This window comes from Scyliorhinus canicula, chromosome 10, assembly GCF_902713615.1.
Source record: "Scyliorhinus canicula chromosome 10, sScyCan1.1, whole genome shotgun sequence".
Classification (NCBI taxonomy): domain Eukaryota; kingdom Metazoa; phylum Chordata; class Chondrichthyes; order Carcharhiniformes; family Scyliorhinidae; genus Scyliorhinus; species Scyliorhinus canicula.
The window spans coordinates 2,051,596-2,075,781 of NC_052155.1; the positions used below are offsets into that span (position 1 = coordinate 2,051,596).

General features: G+C 48.2%; 1 protein-coding gene across 1 annotated transcript in view; it reads right to left on the minus strand.

Annotated features, from left to right (window-relative positions):
• LOC119972178 (arf-GAP with GTPase, ANK repeat and PH domain-containing protein 3-like) overlaps nt 1–22,149 on the minus strand; it is a 965,193-nt gene extending 943,044 nt beyond the window's left edge. The window contains exon 1 of the mRNA XM_038808502.1: nt 21,751–22,149. Coding sequence (XP_038664430.1) covers nt 21,751–22,096 — 346 coding nt within the window. The 5' untranslated portion in view covers nt 22,097–22,149. The remainder of the gene's footprint in view (nt 1–21,750) is intronic.
• Between the last annotated feature and the right edge of the window lie 2,037 nt (nt 22,150–24,186).

Genomic DNA, 24,186 nt, shown 5'->3' on the forward strand with positions numbered 1-24,186 from the left:
GGGATTTATAAAATTGGAAAAGGTCAAATTTGCCCTGAGAGGATCAATACAAGGGTTCTATAAACGATGGCAGCCTTTTTTGGACTTCCTGGCTCAGAGATAGGTAACTGGGTCAATAGCAGCAGCAACCCCCGGGGGGGGCATTATTGTAGTGTTTATTCTGTAACTTTATAGTGTGTTAATATGCGTTGTTGTTAAAATGCTGGGTTGTTCATGGGGATGGGGCGAATGTATATGATTGTCTTTTTTTTATAAATTTAGATTACCCAATTATTTTTTTCAATTAAGGGGCAATTTAGTGCGGCCAATCCACCTACTCTGCACATTTTTGGGTTGTGGGGGCGAAACCCACGCAGACACAGGGAGAATGTGCAAACTCCACACGGACAGTGACCCAGAGCCGGGATCGAACCTGGGACCTCAGCGCCGTGAGGCGGTTGTGCTAACCACTAGGCCACCGTGCTGCCCTGTATATGATTGTTAATATTATTGTTATTTTCGGTATTTTACTAAGGTGCGTCAATGTTGTATAAAATCAAAATTTCTCAATAAAAATTATTTAAAAAAAAAAAAAGAGTTCTTTGAGGAGGTAACAAGGAAGTTAGACAAAGGAGAACCAGTGGACGTGATTTATTTAGATTTCCAGAAGGCCTTTGACAAGGTGCCGTATAGAAGACTTAAAATCCCACGGTGTTAATGGCAAGATCCTGGCATGGATAGAGGATTGGCTGACTGGCAGAAGGCAGAGAGTGGGATAAAGGGGTCTTTTTCAGGATGGTAGCCAGTGACTGGTGGTGTGCCTCAGGGATCGGTGCTGGGACCACAACTTTTCACAATATACATAAATGATCTGGAAGAAGAAACCGAAGGCACTGTTGCTAAGTTTGCAGATGAGAGGGACAAGTAGTATTGAGGAAGCAAGGGGGCTGCAGAAGGATTTGGACAAGCTAGGAGAGTGGGCAATGAAGTGGCAAATGAAATACAATGTGGAAAAGTGTGAGGTTTTGCACTTTGGAAGGAGGAATTTAGGCATAGACTATTTTCTAAATGGGAAATGCTTAGGAAATCAGAAGCACAAAGGGACTTGGGAGTCCTTGTCACGATTCTCTTAAGGTTAACGTGCAGGTTCAGTCGGCAGTTAGGAAGGGTAATGCAATGTTGGCATTCATGTCAAGAGGGCTAGAACACAAGACCAGTGATGTACTTCTGAGACTGTATACGGCTCTGGTCAGACCCCATTTGTAATATTCTGAGCAGTTTTGGGCCCCGTATCTAAGGAAGGATGTGCTACCCTTGGAAGGGGTCTCGAAGAGGTTCACAAGAATGATCCCTGGAATGAAGAACTTAGTCGTATGAGGAACAGTTGAGGGCTCTGGATCTGTACTCATTGGAGTTTAGAAGGATGAGGAGGGATCTTATTGAACTTACAGAATACTGCGAGGGCCTGATAAAGTGGAACGTGGAGGGGATGTTTCCACTTGTATGAGAAACCAGAAGCAGAGGACAACATCTCAAACTAAAGGGACGACCCTTTAAAACAGAGATGAGGAGGAATTTCTTCAGCCAGAGGGTGGTGAATCTGTGGAACTCTTTGCCGCAGAAGGCTGTGGAGGCCAAATCATTGAGTGTCTTTAAGACAGAAATAGATAGGTTCTTGATTTAATAAGGGGATCAGGGGTTATGGGGAGAAGGCAGGAGAATGGGGATGAGAAAATATCAACCATGATTGAATGGCGGAGCAGACTCGATGGGCCGAGTGGCCTAATTCTGCTCCTATGCCTTATGGTGTTATTGTATACCCTGGAATGTTGAGCACCCAGTCCTGGTCACCCTGCAACCATGTTTCTGTAATTGCTAATACATCATATTCATTTGTTGCAATCTGTGCTATCAACTCATCTACCTTGTTGTAAATGCTTCATGCATTCAGTTAAAAACATTTAGCTTTCATTTTTTACAGTTCGTTACAACTCTGGATTTTTCTCTGTGTTGCATATTTTTGTTAATGTTTCCTGCCCCGGCCTGTCACACTGTGACAGCCAAGTTTTCCCCGCTCACCATTTTGTGCCACCACTCTCCAAACTCCTTATTCTCTCCGAGATAAGCCGACAGATTCACTCTGTATCTCTCTTGGCATCCTTGGAAGAATTCATCGAGGCACTCAACACTGGCTCCAACTGCCCCACCCAACTAGCTCACCAAATCTCTTGCCCAGAGCATCCGCGAGGAGCTAACCTTGGTGACCCGATGTGGCAAGTAACAAATAAAAGGTTTACTGAATAGAACAACTAATACACTAAGGGGTTTAACAGCATGACTATATGGGCCCAGTCCTAACAATGCCTTGGCTCCAACTGCCAGCCTCCAGCCCTGGGTTCCGCGCTCGCATTGCAATGGCTTCAACTGCCACGTGGCCCTCACTGGATCGCCCATCGAAGGGGGCCACATCACCACACACCTTCTACCCCCCCCCCCCAAAAAAAAAACTTCTGAAACCACCTATGATAAAAAGAAAAAGAAAAATAAATTAACACATGGGCAGACAAACAGCAATATTACAGAAGGGAGACAAGGGAAAAACATTTCATAACAGCAGTCTGTCTGGAGGCTTGCAGATTCTTGAGGAACACCGCAACTCTGTCAGGGTTCCCTTGTTGTAACAGATGTCCTGCCACCTCTGGAGCCAAGCCGTTGCCACCTCCTCCTTCTTCTGCCAAAGCAACCGAAGCCAGAGGCTGCCTTGTCCTCAATGAGGGCGTAGTAATCTCTGGTTCAGGGATTGGTACTTACGAGCTTGATGCGGAATACACTTGCCGATCTCCTGGAGTTTGCTCTATTCTCTTGTATAAGTGGCCAACATGTTTCTTTACGCAACAACTCAGTGTCTCCACCACAAAGGTGACCACCCATCTTCTCCACAACTCTCCCTAACACCCCCACAGGTCCGTCACCAAAGTTCCTTGCCAAAACAAGTTAGTCAACATTAAACAAACTGTCCCTTTTCTGAGAGTCATGATACTCTTTCTGAGAGGCTTGCCCAGTCTTCACCCACCCCAATAAATTTGGGAACAACAAATCTGAACATGCCCGCAGGCACCGAGCCATTAGCAATTCTGCAGCTGTAACCCCAGTGGTGGCATGACATGTAATCCTGTAAAATAACAAAAAACTTGCCATGCTTCTTCATGGAAGCCTCAAATGTCTGCATGGCTCGCTCCACCAACCCATTTGAGGCAGGGTGGTGGGGGCCAACCCAACAGGCTGAATGCCATGAGACTTGACAAAAGTCTGAAATTTGTCAGCCATGAATGCCAATGTCTGATACCAACGCTGCGGAAAGACCATGGATCGCAAAGATCTGCCTCAGTTTGTCAATAGTAGATGTAACTGTGCTAGATTTCATGAGCTGAACATCCAGCCACTTAGAACGAGCCTCTACTAGGATTAGGAACATGTGGCCGGTTTAGCTCAGTGTGCTAGACAGCTGGCTTGGAAGGCAGAACAAGGCCAGCAGCGCGGGTTCAGTTCCTGTACCAGCTTACCCGAACAGGCGCCGGAATGTGGCCACTCGGGGCTTTTCACAGTAACTTAATACTTGTGAGAATAAAAGATTATTATTAATAAAAAGGCCCAGCAAAATCTATGGGAAGCCGTGGCTAAGGGCGGCCTGGCCACTTCTAAGGGTGCGTGTTCGCTGATGGCAGTAATGCTTGCTGGGTCTGATGACCATTTGTTCAATTTCTCTGTAATGCCGAGCCACCAGACTACTTCTGGCCAATGCGTTCAGCTCTGGCCAGTATGGGCACCATGTAACACTTGGAGCAGTGGCCGTCAACCTGGGGGTGGTACCATGACACGGGCCCCCCAAAATAACTCCGCATCTTAGCAGGATAACACATCCCGGTCTTATAAATACGGTTTAATTTGCTCTGCTTTGTCGAAGTGCCACCCTGTCAGCACCATTTTCTTGACCTTCAAGACCAATGGGTTCCTCTCTGTCCACAACTTAGTTGGGCTACTGAGATAGGCAGGGTGGTCCAAAAAAGCCATATTACCTCCTGCAGAACAGGAGGTGGCGGTGTGATCTGTGGCAGTTGGAAGCAGCTCAGTGCATCTGAGATTGCGTTCCGGGCCCATGCTGCCAACAGCAAGGCCAATCTCTGTACCGTGGCCGAGGCAATGGGCGACACTGACTTATCCTCCTGGAAAAGCCCCAACAATGGAGAGTGGTTTGGCACAATGGTGAAGGGCGGTCCGTAGATGTACTGATCAAATTTCTTCACCACAGAAATGACTGCTAGACTTTCTTCTCAGTTTGACGGCACTTTTTCTCAGTGTCTGACAAGGCCCTTGAAGCAAATGCAATTGGCCTCTCCACCCCATCAATCATTCTCTGGAATAGAACTGCTCCAACTCCAAATGACGAGGCATCACATGTGGCTACTGATGGTTTGCTTGGGTCGAAGCAAATTGAGCAATATTGGCGACTGTAAAGCCTGTCTGACTTCGACAAATGCTTCTTTCTGCAAATCTTCCCACTCCCATCGCTGATTTTTTTTTTAAAGCTGGTGTAAGGGACCAGAATTGTTGATAGGCTTGGCAGGAATCTTCCATAATATTCCTTCCATAGTATTCCATACCATTCTTCAGACGGACTTCAGTTCTAGAACAGAGAACATTACAGCGCAGTACAGGCCCTTCGGCCCTCGATGTTGCCACCGACCTGTGAAACCACACTAAAGCCCATCTACACTATTCCCTTATCGTCCATATGCCTATCCAATGACCATTGAATGCGTTTAGTGTTGGCGAGTCCACTACTGTTGCAGGCAGGGCATTCCACGCCCTTACTACTCTCTGAGTAAGAACCTACCTCTAACATCTGTCCTATATCTATCTCCCCTCAATTTAAAGCTATGTCCCCTCGTGCTGGACATCACCATCCGAGGAAAAAGGCTCTCTCTGTCCACCCTATCTAATCCTCTGATCATCTAGTATGCCTCAATTAAGTCACCTCTTAACCTTCTTCTCTCTAACGAAAACAGCCTCAAGTCCCTCAGCCTTCCCTCATAAGATCTTCCCTCCATACCAGGTAACATCCTGGTAAATCTCCTCTGCACCCTTTCCAATGCTTCCACATCCTTCCTATAATGCGGCGACCAGAAATGCACACAATAGCTTTCACTTCGTCTTCGAGGGGATGCAACCCTTTGCATCCACTTTAAATCAGAGGTATAGAACATCAGCTTGAGGCTTACATTTTTACGTTTTAAATATATGCCAGCCTCTTTAAATCTCCCGAGGACCTCTGCCAGGTTTGCCCCATGTTCTTCGGGAGACGCATCTGTAACTAAGCTAGGTCAATCTCCTTTTCAGGGGCCGCTCACTGACCATTAAAGACAATTTCAGTCCGAGGGATCTTGTCGAGTTGGACCTGAATGAGTATGAGGCACGGATGCCTTCATTGGTTCCTCCACCCGATTATTTACAGGGGTTGTTTTATCATCATTTTTAGGTTTGCTCATTTAGCTAATGAGCGACCCGTTTTCTCGCATCTTAAGCAGAGAAAATTCTTGCACCTGCACGTCTCTTGGGAGTGTTTCACCCCCGCACTGGAAACATACCTCAGACTCTGGTGCTGAACAATTCTTCTGTGGCTGAACAATTCTTCTGTGGCTGAACAATTCTTCTGTGGCTGAACAATTCTTCTGTGGCTGAACAATTCTTCTGTGGCTGAACAATTCTTCTGTGGCCTCACTGTGCCCGGACTCAAGCTGTTCCTAATAGCAGCCGTTTTCCGCCACAACTGGTTCACCTCATTCTGCACGCCTTGCAGTTCACCAACGCCTTTCTCAGCACATTCAGTCACTTGGACCATCGCCACTACTTTCTTGAGTCATCGAGGTCTACAGCACAGAGAATTCAGAATGTCCAATTCACCTAAGAGCACGTGTTTCGGGACTAGTGGGAGGAAACCGGAGCACCCGGAGGAAACCCACGCAGACACGGGGAGATTCTGCAGACGCCGCACAGACAGTGACCCAAGCCGGGAGTCGAACTGGGACCCTGGCACTGTGAAGCATCAGTGCTAACCATTGTGCTATCATGCCGCCGGACAATCGCATACAGTCCTGTGTGCGGACCAACAGCAGCTTTGCACTGAAATCACAATATATTCCTGCCAACAGATTTTGACAATTGAACCTGACATTTCCTCTATCACCTCACACTGGGTCTACAGAGCACAGTCAGCAAAAACAGAAATTGACACTTGCCAAATAACCCACTTTGTTCCCCTTATTTACACGTAAATTACATGCAGTCTTGGTACAACATCTTTGTAAACCTTCAAGAGTCTGCAGGATTCCTCAAACTAACATCAGATTTAGCTCACTCAGCTAAATCGCTGGCTTTTAAAGCAGACCAAGCAGGCCAGCAGCACGGTTCGATTCCCGTACCAGCCTCCCCGGACAGGCAGCGGAATGTGGCGACTAGGGGCTTTTCACAGTAACTTCATTGAAGCCTACTTGTGACAATAAGCGATTTTCATTTTTCATTTTCATTATTTAAATCTCCCAACTGAGTGGTTGATGGGATGGGGTTGGACAGCATTGGGTAAAGAGAATTTGGGGAGTTTGTTAACTGGAAAAAATCCAGCCAGGGATCCCTCTCCTGGTCAGAGTTGGTGCTCATGAATAGACATGAAGTAATTGGGAAACAAACTAACAGGTGTTATTTCAGTTCACATTAGATGTGGACCGTTAATCGAGGAATAGGGAGGCACTGCAGGGTTCATGAAACCATAACCCAGTCGAACCACTGTATTCATGAGTGGAAAAACCTGGGTAAGGGGAAAAGCACCATGTATATGCATCATGCCTCACACAGCTACAGCTGTTGTTCAGAAGACAATGGCACTAACCTGGAGCTAAAATTGCCTTAAAATAAATTTATGTTGCTCTGGGAACAGAGATATAAGCTTACATGTTTGCATAAATTACTCAGCACCCAACCTCCACTTCTCGTGCTATGATAATTTATCTTTGGTTTCAGGCTGTGGGCACATTTTGCTATGTGCAATTTGCATGAATCGAAGACCTCTGTGCGTCATTTTTATTCCTGCAACCGAACACAGGCAAGTGAAAGATGATGTTAAATAACTAAAACCACCAAGCCCCCAGAACAATATTTTTATAACAGAAGGAAAGCAGCAGGAATATCAAATTGTTACAGGACACCACTGAACTATTTCAGCCCAAATCAGTGTCAGTGTTTTACACACCTCAATTTTACACTCTTCTCCCCCTCGCTCCCCACACCCGTTAATATCCCAGCCAGTCTAATCCCACCCTCCCCCTCACCCTTTAATATCCCACCCAGTCAAATCCCATTCTCCCCCTCACTCCCCACACCCTTTAATATCTCACCTAGTCAAATCCCACTCAACCCCTCACTCCTCATACCCTTTAATATCCCACCCTGTCTAATCCCAATCTCCCCAAATATCCTACCCAATCTGATCCCAATCTCCCCTCACACCCTTCAGTATCCCACCCAGCCCAATCCCTCTCTCCTCTCACTTCTCACAGCCTTTAATATCCCAACAAGTCCCATAACACTCACCCTCTCATAACCCATTCTCTTCAATATACCAGCCAGTTTTATCTCACACTCTTGCTCACTCACCATATCTTCTTATGAAAGCAAAATCATGGTTTACTAATTTTTGAGGAAGTAACAAGCAAGGTGGATACAGGGGAATCTGCAAAGTAGTTTACTTGGATTTCCAAAAGTAAGTGGAGAGTGCACATGGTATAGGGGTAACATACTCACATGGATAAAGGATTGGTTGGCTAACAGAAAGCAGAAAACCAAGATGAATGGGTCTTTTTTTGGGTTGACAAGTTCTTACTAGTGGAGTGCCACAGGTATCAATTATTTACAATCTGCATGAATGACTTGGATGAAGGGACTGAATGTATGGCAGCTAAATTTGCCAGGGACACCAAGATTGGTAAGAAAGTTACGTTGTCAAGGGGAGATAGAGAATCTACAAAAGGATATAGACAGGCTAAGTGAGTGGGTCAAAACATTGGCAGATGGAATATAGCGTGGGAAAATGTGAATTTGTGAACTTTGCCAGTAAGAAGAGAAAAGCAGTATTCTATTTAAATGGAGAGAGACTGCAGAACTCTGTGGTACAGACGGGTCTGGCTGCTCTGGTACATAATCTCATAAAATGAGTACCTCGGTAAGACAAGTGATTGGGAAGGCAAATGGAATGTTGGTACATATTGCAAAGGGAATAGTATAAAAATAAGGAAGTTTTACTAGAGCTGAGAAGGCCTTGGTGATACCAGACCTGGAATATTCTGCACAATTATTTGAAAAAGGATATAACTGCATTAGCAATTCAGAGAAAGGTTAATTCGATTTGTTCCTGGAGTGAGGGACTTATCTAATGAAGAAAGGTTGAACAGGCTGTGCCGATACCCACTGGAGTTCAGAAGAATAAGAGATGATCTTATTGAAACATATATGATCCTGAGGGATGTGATAGGGTGGATATGGGAGGATGTTTCCATTTGAACTAAGGGACAGGGTTTTAGAATAAGAGGACTCCCTTTTAAAACAGAGATAAGGGGGAAATGTTTCTCTGAGGGCTGTTAGTCTGTGGAATTCTCTTCCTCAGAAAGCAATGGAGGCTTTGTCATTGCATTTATTCAAGACTGATTTAGACATTTTTTAATAAATAGGGGACTCAGGGATTTATTTGGGGGGGGGGGGGGGGGGGGGGTGAGGAAATAAGAAAGTGCAGTTAAAACCAGATTAGCCATGATCTTATTGAATGGCAGAGAAGGGCAAAATGGTCTACTCTTGTTCCTAAGTTTGTCTTATGTTTAACTTTTCTTTTCCAAGCAACTTTCTAAATTCTTTTCACAAGGATATATGGACTCTATATTTTATGATGTGGAGATGCCGGCGTTGGACTGGAGCGAGCACAGTAAGAAGTCTTACAACACCAGGTTAAAGTCCAACAGGTTTGTTTCGAATCACTAGCTTTCGGAGCACTGTTCCTTCCTCAGGTGAATCTGAGGAATTTGGTGAATCTGAGGAATCTTCCTCACCTGAGGAAGGAGCAGTGCTCCAAAAGCTAGTGATTCAAAACAAACCTGTTGGACTTTAACCTGGTGTTGTAAGACTTCTTACTGTTCTATATTTCATGGCTTTGTGACCGAAAAATACACATTCAATAATAATTTATTTCTAGCCTCCCTTCAGAAATTTTGATTTCTGCTCTGTGTGACCATTTGTTTGACAAGTAGAAAGAAGTGATCGTTATTTCTTTTCAAAATCTTTCATGTTTTTGATCAGGTCTTCAGCTGCAGTCAAAAACCTCAACTTCAAATATTATTTTTAACCCCTGAATCCCAAACATCCTGGTAAATCCACACTATGTCCTTGGCAGGATTTTCATAATCTTAATTTGGGGTTTCCAAAGCAGCAAACAATAATGCAAATATGGCCTACAGTTTTGTACATTTCTGTGGCAACAGAATCACAGATATTTGCAGCATAGAAGGAAACCACTCAATCCATAGTGTCCGAATGGGCTCTTTGGTTCAGCAATTGTTACGATCCCAGTTGATCCTATAACTGGACGGGAAGATGCCAGAATAGAACATGGGTTCCTACTGATGCATTTGTCAAGATGCCTCTTAAACGTCACGATCGTATCTGCTTCCAGCACCTCCCCCGGCAGTGAGTTCCAGGCACTCACCACCCTTGGTGTAAAAAAATTTCCTTGCACATCCCCTCTTAAGATTTCCCCTTTCACCTTAAATCTACACCCCTAGTAATTGACTTTTCCACCCTGGGAAAAAGCATCTGACTCTGTCTATGCCACTCATAATTTTGTAAACCTCAATCTTTGTCGTTCCAGTGAAAACAATCAGAGTTTATCCAACCTCTCCTCATAGCTAATGCCCTCCAGACCAGGCAACATCCTGGTAAACCTCTTCTGTACCCTCTCCAAAGCCTCCAAATCCTGCTGGTAGTGTGGTGATCAGAATTGTACGCAAAAATCCAAAATGAGGCCCAACTAAAGTTCTATACAGCTGCAACATGACATGCCAATATTTATACTCAACGCCCCGACCAATGAAGGCAAGCATGCCGTCTGACTTCTTGACTACCTTCTCCACCTGTATTGCCACTTTCAGTAATCCCTCTGCCTATCAATACTCTTAATGGTTCAGCCATTTGCTGTATATTTCTCATCTGTATTAGACTTTCCAAAATGCATTACCTCATATTTGTCCAGATTATATTCCATCTGCCATTTCTCCGCCCAAGTCTCCAACCAATCTATATCCTGCTGTATCCTCTGACAATCCTCTTCATTATCAGCAACTCCATGAATCTGTGTTTCATCCACAAACTTACTAATCAAACGAGTTACATTTTCCTCCAAATAATTGATATATACTACAAACAGCAAGGTTCCAGCACTGAAACCTGCGGAATACCACTTGTCACAGCCCTCCAATCAGAAAAGCTCCCTTCCATTGCTACTCTCTGCCTTCTATGACTGAACCAGTTCTGTATCCATTTTGCCAGCTCACCTCTGATCCCGTGTGACTTCACCTTTTGTACCAGTGCCATGTGGGACCTTGTCAAAGGCTATAATGAAATCCATGCAGACAACATCCACTGCCCTTTCTGCATCAATCATCTTCATCACTTCCTCAAAAGTTCGATCAAATTAGTGAGACACGACCTTCCCTTTCACAAAACCGTGCTGCCTATAGCTAATAAGTCCATCTGGTTCCAAATGTGAGTAACTGCTGACCCCGAGAATCTTTTCCATAATTCCCCTGCCACTGACCTATGGCTCACCAGCCTATAATTTCCTGGATTATCCCTGCTACCCTTCTTAAACAAAGAACAAAGAATACAGCACAGGAACGGACCTTTCAGCCCTCCAAGCCTGCACTGATCACGTGCCTTATCGAGACCAACCACCTGTGTCCTTCATGAACGTCTGTTCATGTGCCCATCCAGATAAGTCTTAAAGGTCATTAACGTATCTGCCCAACCACCTCACTTGCCAGTGCATCCCAGGCCACCACCATCTTCTGTGTAAAAAAGCTTCTCCCGCACATCGCCACTGAACCGTTCCCCCTCACCTTGAATTATGCCCCCTTGTTACAAAGGAACAACAATGGCTATTCTCTAGTCCTCTGGGACATCACCTGTAGCCAATGAGGATACAAAGCATGGCACAGTAGCACAGTGGTTAGCACTATTGCTTCACAGCTCCAGGGTCCCAGGTTCAATTCCCGGCTTGGGTCACTGTCTGTGTGGGGTCTGCACATTCTCCCAGTGTCGGCGTGGCTTTCCTCTGGGTGCTCTGGTTTCCTCCCACAAGTCCCGACAGACGTGCTGTTAGGTAATTTGGGCATTCTGAATTCTCCCTCTGTGTACTCGAACAGGCGTCGGAATGTGGCAATTAGGGCTTTTCACAGTAACTTCATTGCAATGTTAATGTAAGCCTACTTGTGACAATAAAGGTTATTATATAAAATTTCTGTCAAGGCCCCAGCAATTTCCTCCCTTGCCTCTCTCAGTAATTTGGGGGAGATTCCATCAAGCCCTGGGGACTTATTTACCTTAATGCTTTTTAAGACACCCAACACCTCCTCCTTTTGATATCCACATGACCCAGAATATCTACACACCTTTCCCTAGATTGATCATCCACCAAGTCCTTTGCTTTGGTGAATACTGATGCAAAGTACTCATTCAGTACTTTGCCCATTTCCTCTGGATCGACGCATAGATTCCCTCCTCCGTCCTTGAGTGGGCCAACCCTTTCCCTGGCTACCCTCTTGCTCTTTATACATGTATAAAAAGCCTTGGAATTCTCCTCAATCCTGTTTGCCAAGGATTTTTCATGACCTCTTTTAGTCCTCCTGAGTCCTTGCTTAAGTTCTTTCCTACTTCCCTTATATTCCTCAAGGGCTTCTGACCTTACAAATGCTTCATTTCTTTTTGACTAGAATCACAATATCCCTCATCATGCCATAATTATCCTTCAACTTCACAGGAACATGCCGGTCCTGAATTCTTTTTCTTAATAAATTGAGTACCCCCAATTTTTTATTCCAAGTAAGGGGCAATTGAGCATGGCCAATCCACCGACCCTACAAATCTTTGTATGTGGGGGTGAAACCCACGCAGACACAGGGAGAATGTGCAAAATCCAGACAGACAGTGACCCGGGGCTGGGATCGATCCCAGGTCCTCAGCGCCGGTCCTGAATTCTAATCAACTGACGTTTGAAAGACTCCCACATGTCAGATATTGATTTACCCTCAAACAGCTGCCCCCAATCTAAACTCTTCGGTTCCTGCCTGATATTGTTGTAATTAGCCTTCTCCCAATTTAGCACCTTCACCCAAGAATTACTGTTATCCTTATCCACGAGTACATTAAAACTTACAGAATGATGGTCACTGTTCCCAAAATGCTCCCCTTACATTACTTCGACCACCTGGCTGGGCTCATTCCCCAATACCAGGTCCAGTACCCTAGTTGGACTATCTACATATTGTTTCGAGAAGCCCTCCTGGATGCTCCTTACATATTCTGCCCCATCTACACCTCTAGCACAGTGAGTCCCATTCAATATAGGGGAAGTTAAAATCACCCATCAAAACAACCCTATTGTTTTTACATCTTTATGTGTCTGCATATCTGCTCCTCTATCTCCCACTGACTGTTGGGAGGCCTGTAGTAAACCCCCAACATTGTGACTGCACCCATCCTATTCCTGATCTCTACCCATATTGCCTCGCTCCATGAGCTCTCCGAGGTGTCCTCCCGCAGTACAGCTGTGATATTCTCCTTAACCATAGTGCAACTCTCCCACTCCTTTTACACCCCCCTCTATCCCACCTGAAACAGCTAAATCCTGGAACGTTTAGCTGCCAATCCTGTCCCTCCCTCAACCAAGTCTCTGTAATAGCAACAGCATCATCGTTCCAAGTACTAATCCAAGCTCTATGTTCATCGGCCTTACCTGTTCTACTTTTCGCATTGAAACAAGTACTTTTCAGACCACCTGCCACTCTGTGTTCAGCAACTTCTCCCTGTCTGCTCTTCCTCTTAGTCTTAAGCTCTCCCGCAGTTACTTCACCTGATGCTATGAGAGACTTGGCTGAATTGCTCTGGTTCCCACCCCCCTGCGACACTCGTTTAAGCGTTCCTGAGTGATGCTAGCAAACCTCTCGGCTAGGAATTAACCTTTGACCTTTTTTAACTAAAATGTGGAGGAGAGTCAATCAGTTTTAACAAGAAAAAATAATTATTAAACATGAAAAAATTGGATTATACAATATTCCTTTACTCCCCCGTTATCTTAACAATTACACACAGATTTTAATATTAACACTGATGAAAATGAAAAATGAAAATCGCTTATTGTCACGAGTAGGCTTCAATGAAGTTACTGTGAAAAGCCCCTAGTCGCCACATTCCGGCGCCGGTCCGGGGAGGCTGGTACGGGAATCGAACCGTGCTGCTGGCCTGCTTTAAAAGCCAGCGATTTAGCGCAGTGAGCTAAACCAGCCCCTCACAAAGCACATCTTACAGTAAATTGATCTCATTGACATACAGTCCTTTCTAAGCACACAAGATGACTGTGGTAAGACACAGTCCTCTCTGAATCTAAGTGAATGTTTGTGGATTGCTCCTTAAAATCCCCCAGATGATTCTTATACCGTGAGCCATCTTATCTCACTGAACCCCCGGCTCCCACACAAGTGATTTCAAATTCCACTGTCAAAAGTTGCACTTTTAAACCTTCGTTTCAATTATGTTTTCCCTCCGCTGCTTCCATCAAGATCACAATTCTCCTTTCAGGTTTCCTTTGTCTTAAAAGGTCCAGCCACCAATTTCCATAATTATTTTAAATAATGTCTCCGAAACTGTTATAATTTCTCACAAATCTTAACACTACTGCCCATATCTTTCCGGCTTCTCACAATCCAATACCTTTTGAACTTTGTGACTTCATTGAACAGTAAAGAAAATAGAACATACAGTGCAGAAGGAGGCCATTCGGCTCATCGAGTCTGCACCGACCCACTTAAGCCCTCACTTCAACCCTATCCCCGTAACCCAATAACCCCTCGTAACCTTTTTGGTCACTAAGGGCAATTTATCATGGCCAATCCACCTAACCTGCACATCTTTGGACTGTGGGAAGAAACCGGAGCACCCGGAGGAAACCCACGCAGACACGGGGAGAATATGCAGACTCCGCACAGACAGTGACCCAGCAGGGAATCGAACCTGGGACCCTGGCGCTGTGAAGCCACTGTGCTACTGTGCTGCCCACGGTTCTGGTTCCCAGTTTCATCTGTTGTGTTAACACCAGACTTCTCGGAACCTCCCTTTGGAGTGCCATTTTACTCAGAGTGGCGGGGGATAAGGTAACAGTGGGGGTTTTAAAGAATTAACTTTAATCTTTTTAAAAATTTTTAAATCTAACAAAAATTGCTGGTAAATTCACTGGATTACAAATTGCTGGTGGAAATTTGAAAATCCTTCTGATTTAAGGAAAGTAAAAATAGGGCCGCATAGTGGCACGAGCCAGGAGAGTAAATGACAGCAGTGAATAACCCGATTCAGACCAGTTTCTCTCAGCAGGGGAAGCTAAGCCTATAAAAACAAGCCCGTGTCTTGCACAGAATGCATTTTGCACTGAATGTCGAGAGTTAAGGTCAGAGTTGCAGGTTAGGGAAGTGGGGAGGTGATATTGCTGTATCTTGTTTTCTTTAGTGTCCACAGGTTGATGGGGGCAGGTGCAGGCCAAGGCAGGAGAGCTGGGGCATAAGTAACGCAACAGTATAGAGTGATCACTTCTGTATGATATCACAGGTAAGTGACTGGTAGCTGTGTCTTTCTTTCTTGTACCTTTGATTTTGGAAATGAAGGCTCGGTAGGGAAACAGAAACTGCAGGAAGTAAAGATCAGTGGTATAAGTAAAAACAAATTTAAATTCTAAATTAAATAAATTCCACGTAAATAAAGTAAGGATGCAGGGCCAGGTGAGGTGTTGTAGCTGAAACATGTGGGAGCTGGTAGATCCCACTGTGGTTCATAGTGACCACGTCGGCAGAAAACATTGGTTGCTCGAGGAACTTCGGCTCAGAGTTAGTGAGCTGGAGTCTGAGCTTCAGACATTGCGACACATCAGGGAGGGGGAGGAAGAGTAACCTGGATGCAGCGTTTCAGGAGGCAGCCACACCCTTTAGAGTAACTGCGTTAAATTCTGTCATTCATCAGGGACAGGAGGGTGTGACTGCAAGTGAGGCAGGTAGAGGAATCTAAGGGATAGCACTGTAGGAGCCTCAGCCCTTGTCCCTGTCCCAACAGGTACGAAACCTTGTGTGGTCATATTCTTTCGAAAATGTGACCAAAACTGGACCCTAAACTCTAGCCTGAACAGACCTTTAGTATAACCTACTTGCTTTTGAGTGCCCCACTATACATGAGATGATTAATCAGCAGCTCCCAAAGAAACTTCAGACTCGCTTTCAAGTACAATGAGAACCAACTATTCTCTGGATGGGAAACGGGACTCTAAGTGAACACATAAAAGAGCAATGACTAGTAAGAGTGACCCAATGCAATGATATGAACAGTGTCTGTTATTATCTCATGCACCCCCTGCCATTTATCGGAATGTGTCAAATATAATGCTCACAAAAGAAAGCTCCCACGGGTAGGATGGGAAATGGAATGCATTTACTTGTCCATGAATTGCCATAGTCGAGCAAACCAATGTTCACTGAATTCCTGGGACACCCACACAATCTACTACAACTGTTACAATGCCACATTAAAATTAATGTTAGGTTCATAGGACTGTATCTCAAAATGTAAAGAACTGAATCCTATTTAAATAACTTGTTCGATATAATCACAGTGCTGCCTACCACAGTGCAGTATTTGAACAGCTGGGAAACTAATAATGCTGTCAATTCAATGAGGTCTTCCTCCAGACTGCGTCAGTGTCACACAGCACCACAGGGTGCTTACTGCACATTTTATTTTCATTTTTCCACCATGTCCAGTCCTGACGTGCTCCATAACAAGAAAAAGGTACACAACACGCAACCAATTTCAACACTTCTTCATCATGTACAGCAGAATTTCTCAATTATTCAAGAATAAAGATATAAACCACTTGCAGCCTAAATAACCAATGTCCCTGAAGTAACACTACGCTGACTGGGTACACAATGAAAGCAAGATTAATTGGGTTATCTGTAACAGCAAAGGCTATGTAATCTTTCTTATTCAGTAAACATTACAAGAATCACTACCCAAGTGACAACAGGGAGCAGGAATTTTATCTGTGAGCCCTACATCTCATCCCGCTAAATCCATACATTTTATGGCAAAGGATACCTTAATCCGACATTCCTTAATATTTACAAACACGATGCATTTAGGGATTGTTCTGATTGAAGCGTTAACTCGGTTTTGCCCTCCATAGCTGCTGCTGGATTTGATGCAGCGTTCCAGCATTTTCTGTTTTGAAATGCAGTAACTGTTCCATCTCCACTTCATTTCAGTAAGTATGTGTTAAAGAGGTACAATACGTAATACTTAAATGAATATATGCAGGCAGTCAACCTTCATGCAAATGCTTCCAAACATAACAATTCATCTGTGCTGATGCATCTGAATTTCACATGTCTTAAATGCAGTGATCATGATCATGTTTATAACTTGGGAATTATATGGAAATAAATGAATTAGTCCAATCCATGCTCAGTGCTAACAAGGTGATTGACACAAGCAAAAAAAAAAACCACCTTTGTTGATAAACAAAATCCTTTTGCATGAGGTTGATCTTCATTCTTCGGCATACAAGATTATGAAAACTCAAACATGAGATTAAAGACACAACATTAAGTGATCGGAATTGTCCAAGACACTCTTTAATCTCACAGACTACCTGGAAACAAAGTGGAACTAATATCCACCCAGTCTCTGATACAGCAGCAAATAAGCAGTGTCCATCCAGAGGAGCAATCACTCAGAAACAGCATCATTTCACCTTCAGTTCCCATTCGTCCCCAGCAGCATAATTACCACAATGAACCGGGTTTTCAAACAACCTGCCTTTGATTTGAGCACTCAGCATCTGTTTGAACGGGCCTCAGAATTTAAAGTCCCTTATTTATAGTGATTATACAAAATCCTCCAAACAATGTTGGAGAAAAATATTTGGGGAATCTTTTCAAAGCATATCAGTGCAATATTTCTGAAAAGTAAATGTATTCCCACGAGTGGGAATTCAAACCCATTGCCAATTAACAGTTTGCATGCGATACGAGCGTGGATACAGGCTGTGATATGGGCTCTGATGCGAGCTGTGATGTGGGTTCGATACGGGCTGTCATATGGGTTCGATACGGTTTGTGATATGGGCTCTAGACTGTGAGGCAGGCTGTGAGGCGGGCTCTAGGCTGTGATACGGGCTACGATACTGGTTGTGGGCTGTGAGGCGGCCTCTAGGCTGTGATACGGGCTACGATACTGGTTGTGGGCTGTGAGGCGGGCTCTAGGCTGTGATACGGGCTACGATACTGGTTGTGGGCTGTGAGGCGGGCTCTAGGCTGTGATACGGGCTACGATACTGGTTGTGGGCTGTGAGACGGGCTCTAGGCTGTGATACGGGCTACGATACTGGTTGTGGGCTGTGAGGCGGGCTCTAGGCTGTGATACGGGCTACGATACTGGTTGTGGGCTGTGAGGCGGGCTCTAGGCTGTGATACGGGCTACGATACTGGTTGTGGGCTGTGAGGCGGGCTCTAGGCTGTGATACGGGCTACGATACTGGTTGTGGGCTGTGAGGCGGGCTCTAGGCTGTGATACGGGCTACGATACTGGTTGTGGGCTGTGAGGCGGGCTCTAGGCTGTGATACGGGCTACGATACTGGTTGTGGGCTGTGAGGCGGGCTCTAGGCTGTGATACGGGCTACGATACTGGTAGTGGGCTGTGAGGCGGGCTCTAGGCTGTGATACGGGCTACGATACTGGTTGTGGGCTGTGAGACGGGCTCTAGGCTGTGATACGGGCTACGATACTGGTTGTGGGCTGTGAGGCGGCCTCTAGGCTGTGATACGGGCTACGATACTGGTTGTGGGCTGTGAGGCGGGCTCTAGGCTGTGATACGGGCTACGATACTGGTTGTGGGCTGTGAGGCGGCCTCTAGGCTGTGATACGGGCTACGATACTGGTTGTGGGCTGTGAGGCGGGCTCTAGGCTGTGATACGGGCTATGATACTGGTTGTGGGCTGTGAGGCGGGCTCTAGGCTGTGATACGGGCTACGATACTGGTTGTGGGCTGTGAGACGGGCTCTAGGCTGTGATACGGGCTACGATACTGGTTGTGGGCTGTGAGACGGGCTCTAGGCTGTGATACGGGCTACGATACTGGTTGTGGGCTGTGAGGCGGCCTCTAGGCTGTGATACGGGCTACGATACTGGTTGTGGGCTGTGAGACATGCTCTAGGCTGTGATACGGGCTACGATACTGGTTGTGGGCTGTGAGGCGGGCCCTAGGCTGTGATATGGGCTACGATACTGGTTGTGGGCTGTGAGGCGGGCTCTAGGCTGTGATACGGGCTACGATACTGGTTGTGGGCTGTGAGGCGGGCTCTAGGCTGTGATACGGGCTACGATACTGGTTGTGGGCTGTGAGGCGGGCTCTAGGCTGTGATACGGGCTACGATACTGGTTGTGGGCTGTGAGGCCGCCTCTAGGCTGTGATACGGGCTACGATACTGGTTGTGGGCTGTGAGGCCGCCTCTAGGCTGTGATACGGGCTACGATACTGGTTGTGGGCTGTGAGGCCGCCTCTAGGCTGTGATACGGGCTGTGATACAGGCTTTGAGAGGCGTTGTGCTGGGTGTTGATGTGCCACTGATCAGTTTGATATCGATCCGGGTTGGGATACAGGCTGTGATCAGTTTGATATCGATCCGGGTTGGGATACAGGCTGTGATCAGTTTGATATCGATCCGGGTTGGGATACAGGCTGTGATCAGTTTGTTATCGATCCGGGTTGGGATACAGGCTGTGATCAGTTTGATATCGATCCGGGTTGGGATACAGGCTGTGATCAGTTTGTTATCGATCCGCGTTGGGATACAGGCTGTGATCAGTTTGTTATCGATCCGGGTTGGGATTTGGGATATTATCAAGTTGCTAGTGATCCAGGTTGGGATACAGGCTGTGATCAGTTTGCTATCGATCCGGGTTGGGATATAGGCTGTGATCAGTTTGCTATTGATCTGAGTTGGGATACAGGCTGGTCTGTGATCAATTTGCTATCGATCCGAGTTGGGATCAGTTTGTTATCGATCCGGGTTGGGATTTGGGCTGGGATCAGTTTGCTATCGATCCGGGTTGGGATCAGTTTGTTATCGATCCGGGTTGGGATTTGGGATGTGATCAGTTTATCATCGATCGGGGATGGGGTTTGGGATGTGATCAGTTTGTTATCGATCCGGGTAGGGATGTGATCAGTTTGTTATTGATCCGGGTTGGGATTTGGGATGTGATCAGTTTGTTATCGATCCGTGTTGGGATTTGGGATGTGATCAGTTTGTTATCGATCCGGGTTGGGATTTGGGATGTGATCAGCTTGTTATTGATCCGGGTTGGGATATAGGATGTGATCAGTTTGTTATTGATCCAGGTTGGGATTTGGGATGCGATCAGTTGCAATTGATCCGGGTTGGGATTTGGGATGTGATCAGTTTGTTATCGATCCAGGTTGGGATTTGGGATGTGATCAGTTTGTTATCGATCCGGGTTGGGATTTGGGATGTGATCAGTTTGTTATCGATCCGGGTTGGGATTTGGGATGCGATCAGTTTGTTATCGTTCCGGGATGGGGTTTGGGATGTGATCAGTTTGTTATCGATCCGGGTTGGGATTTGGGCTGTGATCAGTTTGCTATCGATCCGGGTTGGGATTTGGGATGTGATCAGTTTGTTATCGATCCGGGTTGGGATTTGGGATGTGATCAGTTTGTTATCGATCCGGGTTGGGATATGGGATGTGATCAGTTTGTTATCGATCCGGGTTGGGATTTGGGATGCGATCAGTTTGTTATCGTTCCGGGATGGGGTTTGGGATGTGATCAGTTTGTTGTCGATCCCGGTTGTGATTTGGGATGTGATCAGTTTGTTATCGATTCCAGTTGGGATTTGGGATGTGATCAGTTTGCTATCGATCCGGGTTGGGGTTTGGGATGTGATCAGTTTGTTATCGATCCCGGTTGGGATTTGGGATGTGATCAGTTTGTTATCGATCCCGGTTGGGATTTGGGATGTGATCAGTTTGTTATCGATCCGGGTTGGGATTTGGGCTCTGATCAGTTTGCTATCGATCCGGGTTGGGATTTGGGCTGTGATCAGTTTGCTATCGATCCGGGTTGGGATTTGGGCTGTGATCAGTTTGTTATTGATCCCGGTTGGGATTTGGGATGTGATCAGTTTATTATCAATCCGGGTTGGGATTTGGGCTGTGATCAGTTTGCTATCGATCCGGGTTGGGATTTGGGCTGTGATCAGTTTGCTATCGATCCGGGGTTGAGATTTAGGATGTTATCAGTTTGCTATCGATCCGGGTTGGGATTTGGGCTGTGATCAGTTTGCTATCGATCCGGGTTGGGATTTGGGATGTTATCAGTTTGCTATGGATCCGGGTTGGGATTTGGGATGTTATCAGTTTGCTATCGATCCGGGTTGGGATTTGGGATGTTATCAGTTTGCTATCGATCCGGGTTGGGATTTGGGATGTTACCAGTTTGCTATCGATCCGGGTTGGGATTTGGGATGTTATCAGTTTGCTATCGATCCGGGTTGGGATTTGGGATGTTATCAGTTTGCTATCGATCCCGGTTGGGATTTGGGCTGTGATCAGTTTGCTATCGATCCGGGTTGGGATTTGGGCTGTGATCAGTTTGCTATCGATCCGGGTTGGGATTTGGGCTGTGATCAATTTGTTATTGATCCCGGTTGGGATTTGGAATGTGATCAGTTTATTATCAATCCGGGTTGGGATTTGGGCTGTGATCAGTTTGCTATCGATCCGGGTTGGGATTTGGGATGTTATCAGTTTGCTATCGATCCGGGTTGGGATTTGGGCTGTGATCAGTTTGTTATTGATCCGGGTTGGGATTTGGGCTGTGATCAGTTTGCTATCAATCCGGGTTGGGATTTAGGATGTTATCAGTTTGCTATCGATCCAGGTTGGGATTTAGGATGTTATCAGTTTGCTATCGATCCGGGTTGGGATTTGGGCTGTGATCAGTTTGCTATCGATCCGGGTTGGGATTTGGGCTGTGATCAGTTTGCTATCGATCCGGGTTGGGATTTGGGCTGTGATCAGTTTGCTATCGATCCGGGTTGGGATTTGGGATGTTATCAGTTTGTTATCGATCCCGGTTGGGATTTGGGATGATCAGTTTGCTATCGATCCGGGTTGGGATTTGGGCTGTGATCAGTTTGCTATCGATCCGGGTTGGGATTTGGGATGTTATCAGTTTGCTATCGATCCGGGTTGGTATCTGGGCTGTGATAAGTTTATTATCAATCCGGGTTGGGATTTGGGTTGTGATAAGTTTATTAGCGATGCGTTCACTCTGGCTCCTACCTTCGATGCTAATGACATGCTCCCGGATCTGGTTCTGCAGCCCCATGTCCTCGATCCTCTCGATCAGGTCGTAGATGGCGTAGATGTTGGGGTGGACGCTCTCGAAGCGCTGGATCTCGGCTCGGATGGCCGCCGAGTTGGACAGCACCAGCTGCTGGGCCTGGGCCGGCGAGGTGGCCGAAGACGAGCCCGAGTGAGAGAGCACCGGCATGGAGCCCGAACCCGAGCCGCAACCCAGACCCAGAGCCCCGCCAGGGGGGCCCAGCACCGACACCGAGCCGCCCGAACCCCCCGAGCCCGAGCCCGGCGAGCCGGCGTGAAGGGACGGCTGCGACTGGAAATTCATGGTCGGGGCCGGGAGGGAGTGAGGGGCCGGGGGGGGGGGGGGGTGGAGTGAGGGTCCGGGGGGGGAGGGAGGGTCCGGGGGGGGAGGGAGGGTCCGGGAGGGGGGGGTGGAGTGAGGGTCCGGGGGTGGGGAGGGGGGAGTGAGGGTCCGGGGGGGGGGGGGGGGGGGGGGGGAGTGAGGGTCGGGGGGGAGGGGGGAGTGAGGGTCCGGGGGGAGGGAGTGAGGGGGGAGTGAGGGTCGGGGGTGAGGAGGGAGTGAGGGTCCGGGGTGAGGGCCGCTGTCCGGTCCCTGCTGTCCGGTCCCCGGTGTGAGGTCCGGTGTCCGGGGTGAGGGCCGCTGTCCGGTCCCCGCTGTCCGGTGTGAGGTCCGGTGTCCGGGGTGAGGGCCGGTGTCCGGGGTGAGGGCCGGTGTCCGGGGTGAGGTCCGCTGTCCGGGGTGAGGGCCGCTGTCCGGGGTGAGGGCCGCTGTCCGGGGTGAGGGCCGCTGTCCGCTGTCCGCTCCCCGGGCCGCGCGCTCCGCCGCCGCTCACAAAGACAGGCTGGGCTCCGTTATCTCAGAGGCCGGCGGATAGGAGGCGGCGGCCGGGCCGCTCACGGAGCCGGTCACTGGGGCGCTCCATCACCGCTGCCGCTCTGCCGGGTTATTGATGCAAATCCTCCCCAAGGCAGCTGCTCACAGACCGTCACACAGACTGACACACACACACTGACACAGATCCCCCAACGGACAGCCCGAGCAGCGCGCCACTCCGATCCCCGCCCCCTCCAACCGCGCGCACGCACAGCGTCAGCACGCCGAAGACAAGCCCCACCCATAGAAACGCGTGGCCCCGCCCATCGCACAGCGTCGCCCCGCCCATCGCACTGCGTCGCCCCGCCCATCGCACAGCGTCCCCCGCCCATCTCACCGGGTGGTCCCGCCCATGGAAACGCGTGGCCCCGCCCATGGAAACGCCTGACCCCGCCCATTGCACTGCGTCGCCCCGCCCATCGCACCGCGTGCCCCGCCCATCGCACAGCGTCGCCCCGCCCATCGCACAGCATAGCCCCGCCCATCGCACCGGGTGGTCCCGCCCATGAAAACGCCTGACCCCGCCCATCGCAACGCGTCTGTCAGCCCCGCACCTCCACGCAGGCGTGCCCGGCCAGAACTTCCGCCCCGCCCCCATATCCAAGTCTCCGCCCCATTACCGCGGTACCGCCAGCCACGGCCCCGCCCCCGGAACCGCCTCCACCCCTGACAGACATCAACCTGACCCCGCCCCCGGACATAGCCCCGCCCCCTGGACCCGATTCAGGACCAGGCCCCGCCCCCAGGCCATTTGGCCCAACCCCGAGGCCCCGCCAACAGGCACGCTGGCCCCGCCCACAGGCACACTGGCGCCGCCCACAGGCACCCTGGCCCCGCCCACAGGCACACTGGCGCCGCCCACAGGCACACTGGCGCCGCCCACAGGCACCCTGGCCCCGCCCACAGGCACACTGGCGCCGCCCACAGGCACACTGGCGCCGCCCACAGGCACACTGGCCCCGCCCACAGGCACACTGGCGCCGCCCACAGGCACCCTGGCCCCGCCCACAGGCACCCTGGCCCCGCCCACAGGCACCCTGGCCCCGCCCCATGATGCCGGGTCCGGAAGTGATTCTTCCCCAGCAGCCAATCCGGAGCCGATTGTTCACCAATCAGCACCCTGTCTGTCTGTCTGTCTGTCTGCACCCTGTCTGTCTGTCTGCACCCTGTCTGTCTGTCTGTCTGCACCCTGTCTGTCTGTCTGTCTGTCTGCACCCTGTCTGTCTGTCTGCACCCTGTCTGTCTGTCTGTCTGTCTGCACCCTGTCTGTCTGTCTGTCTGCACCCTGTCTGTCTGTCTGTCTGTCTGCACCCTGTCTGTCTGTCTGCACACCCTGTCTGTCTGTCTGTCTGCACCCTGTCTGTCTGTCTGCACCCTGTCTGTCTGTCTGTCTGTCTGTCTGCACCCTGTCTGTCTGTCTGTCTGTCTGCACCCTGTCTGTCTGTCTGTCTGCCCTGTCTGTCTGTCTGTCTGCACCCTGTCTGTCTGTCTGTCTGTCTGCACCCTGTCTGTCTGTCTGT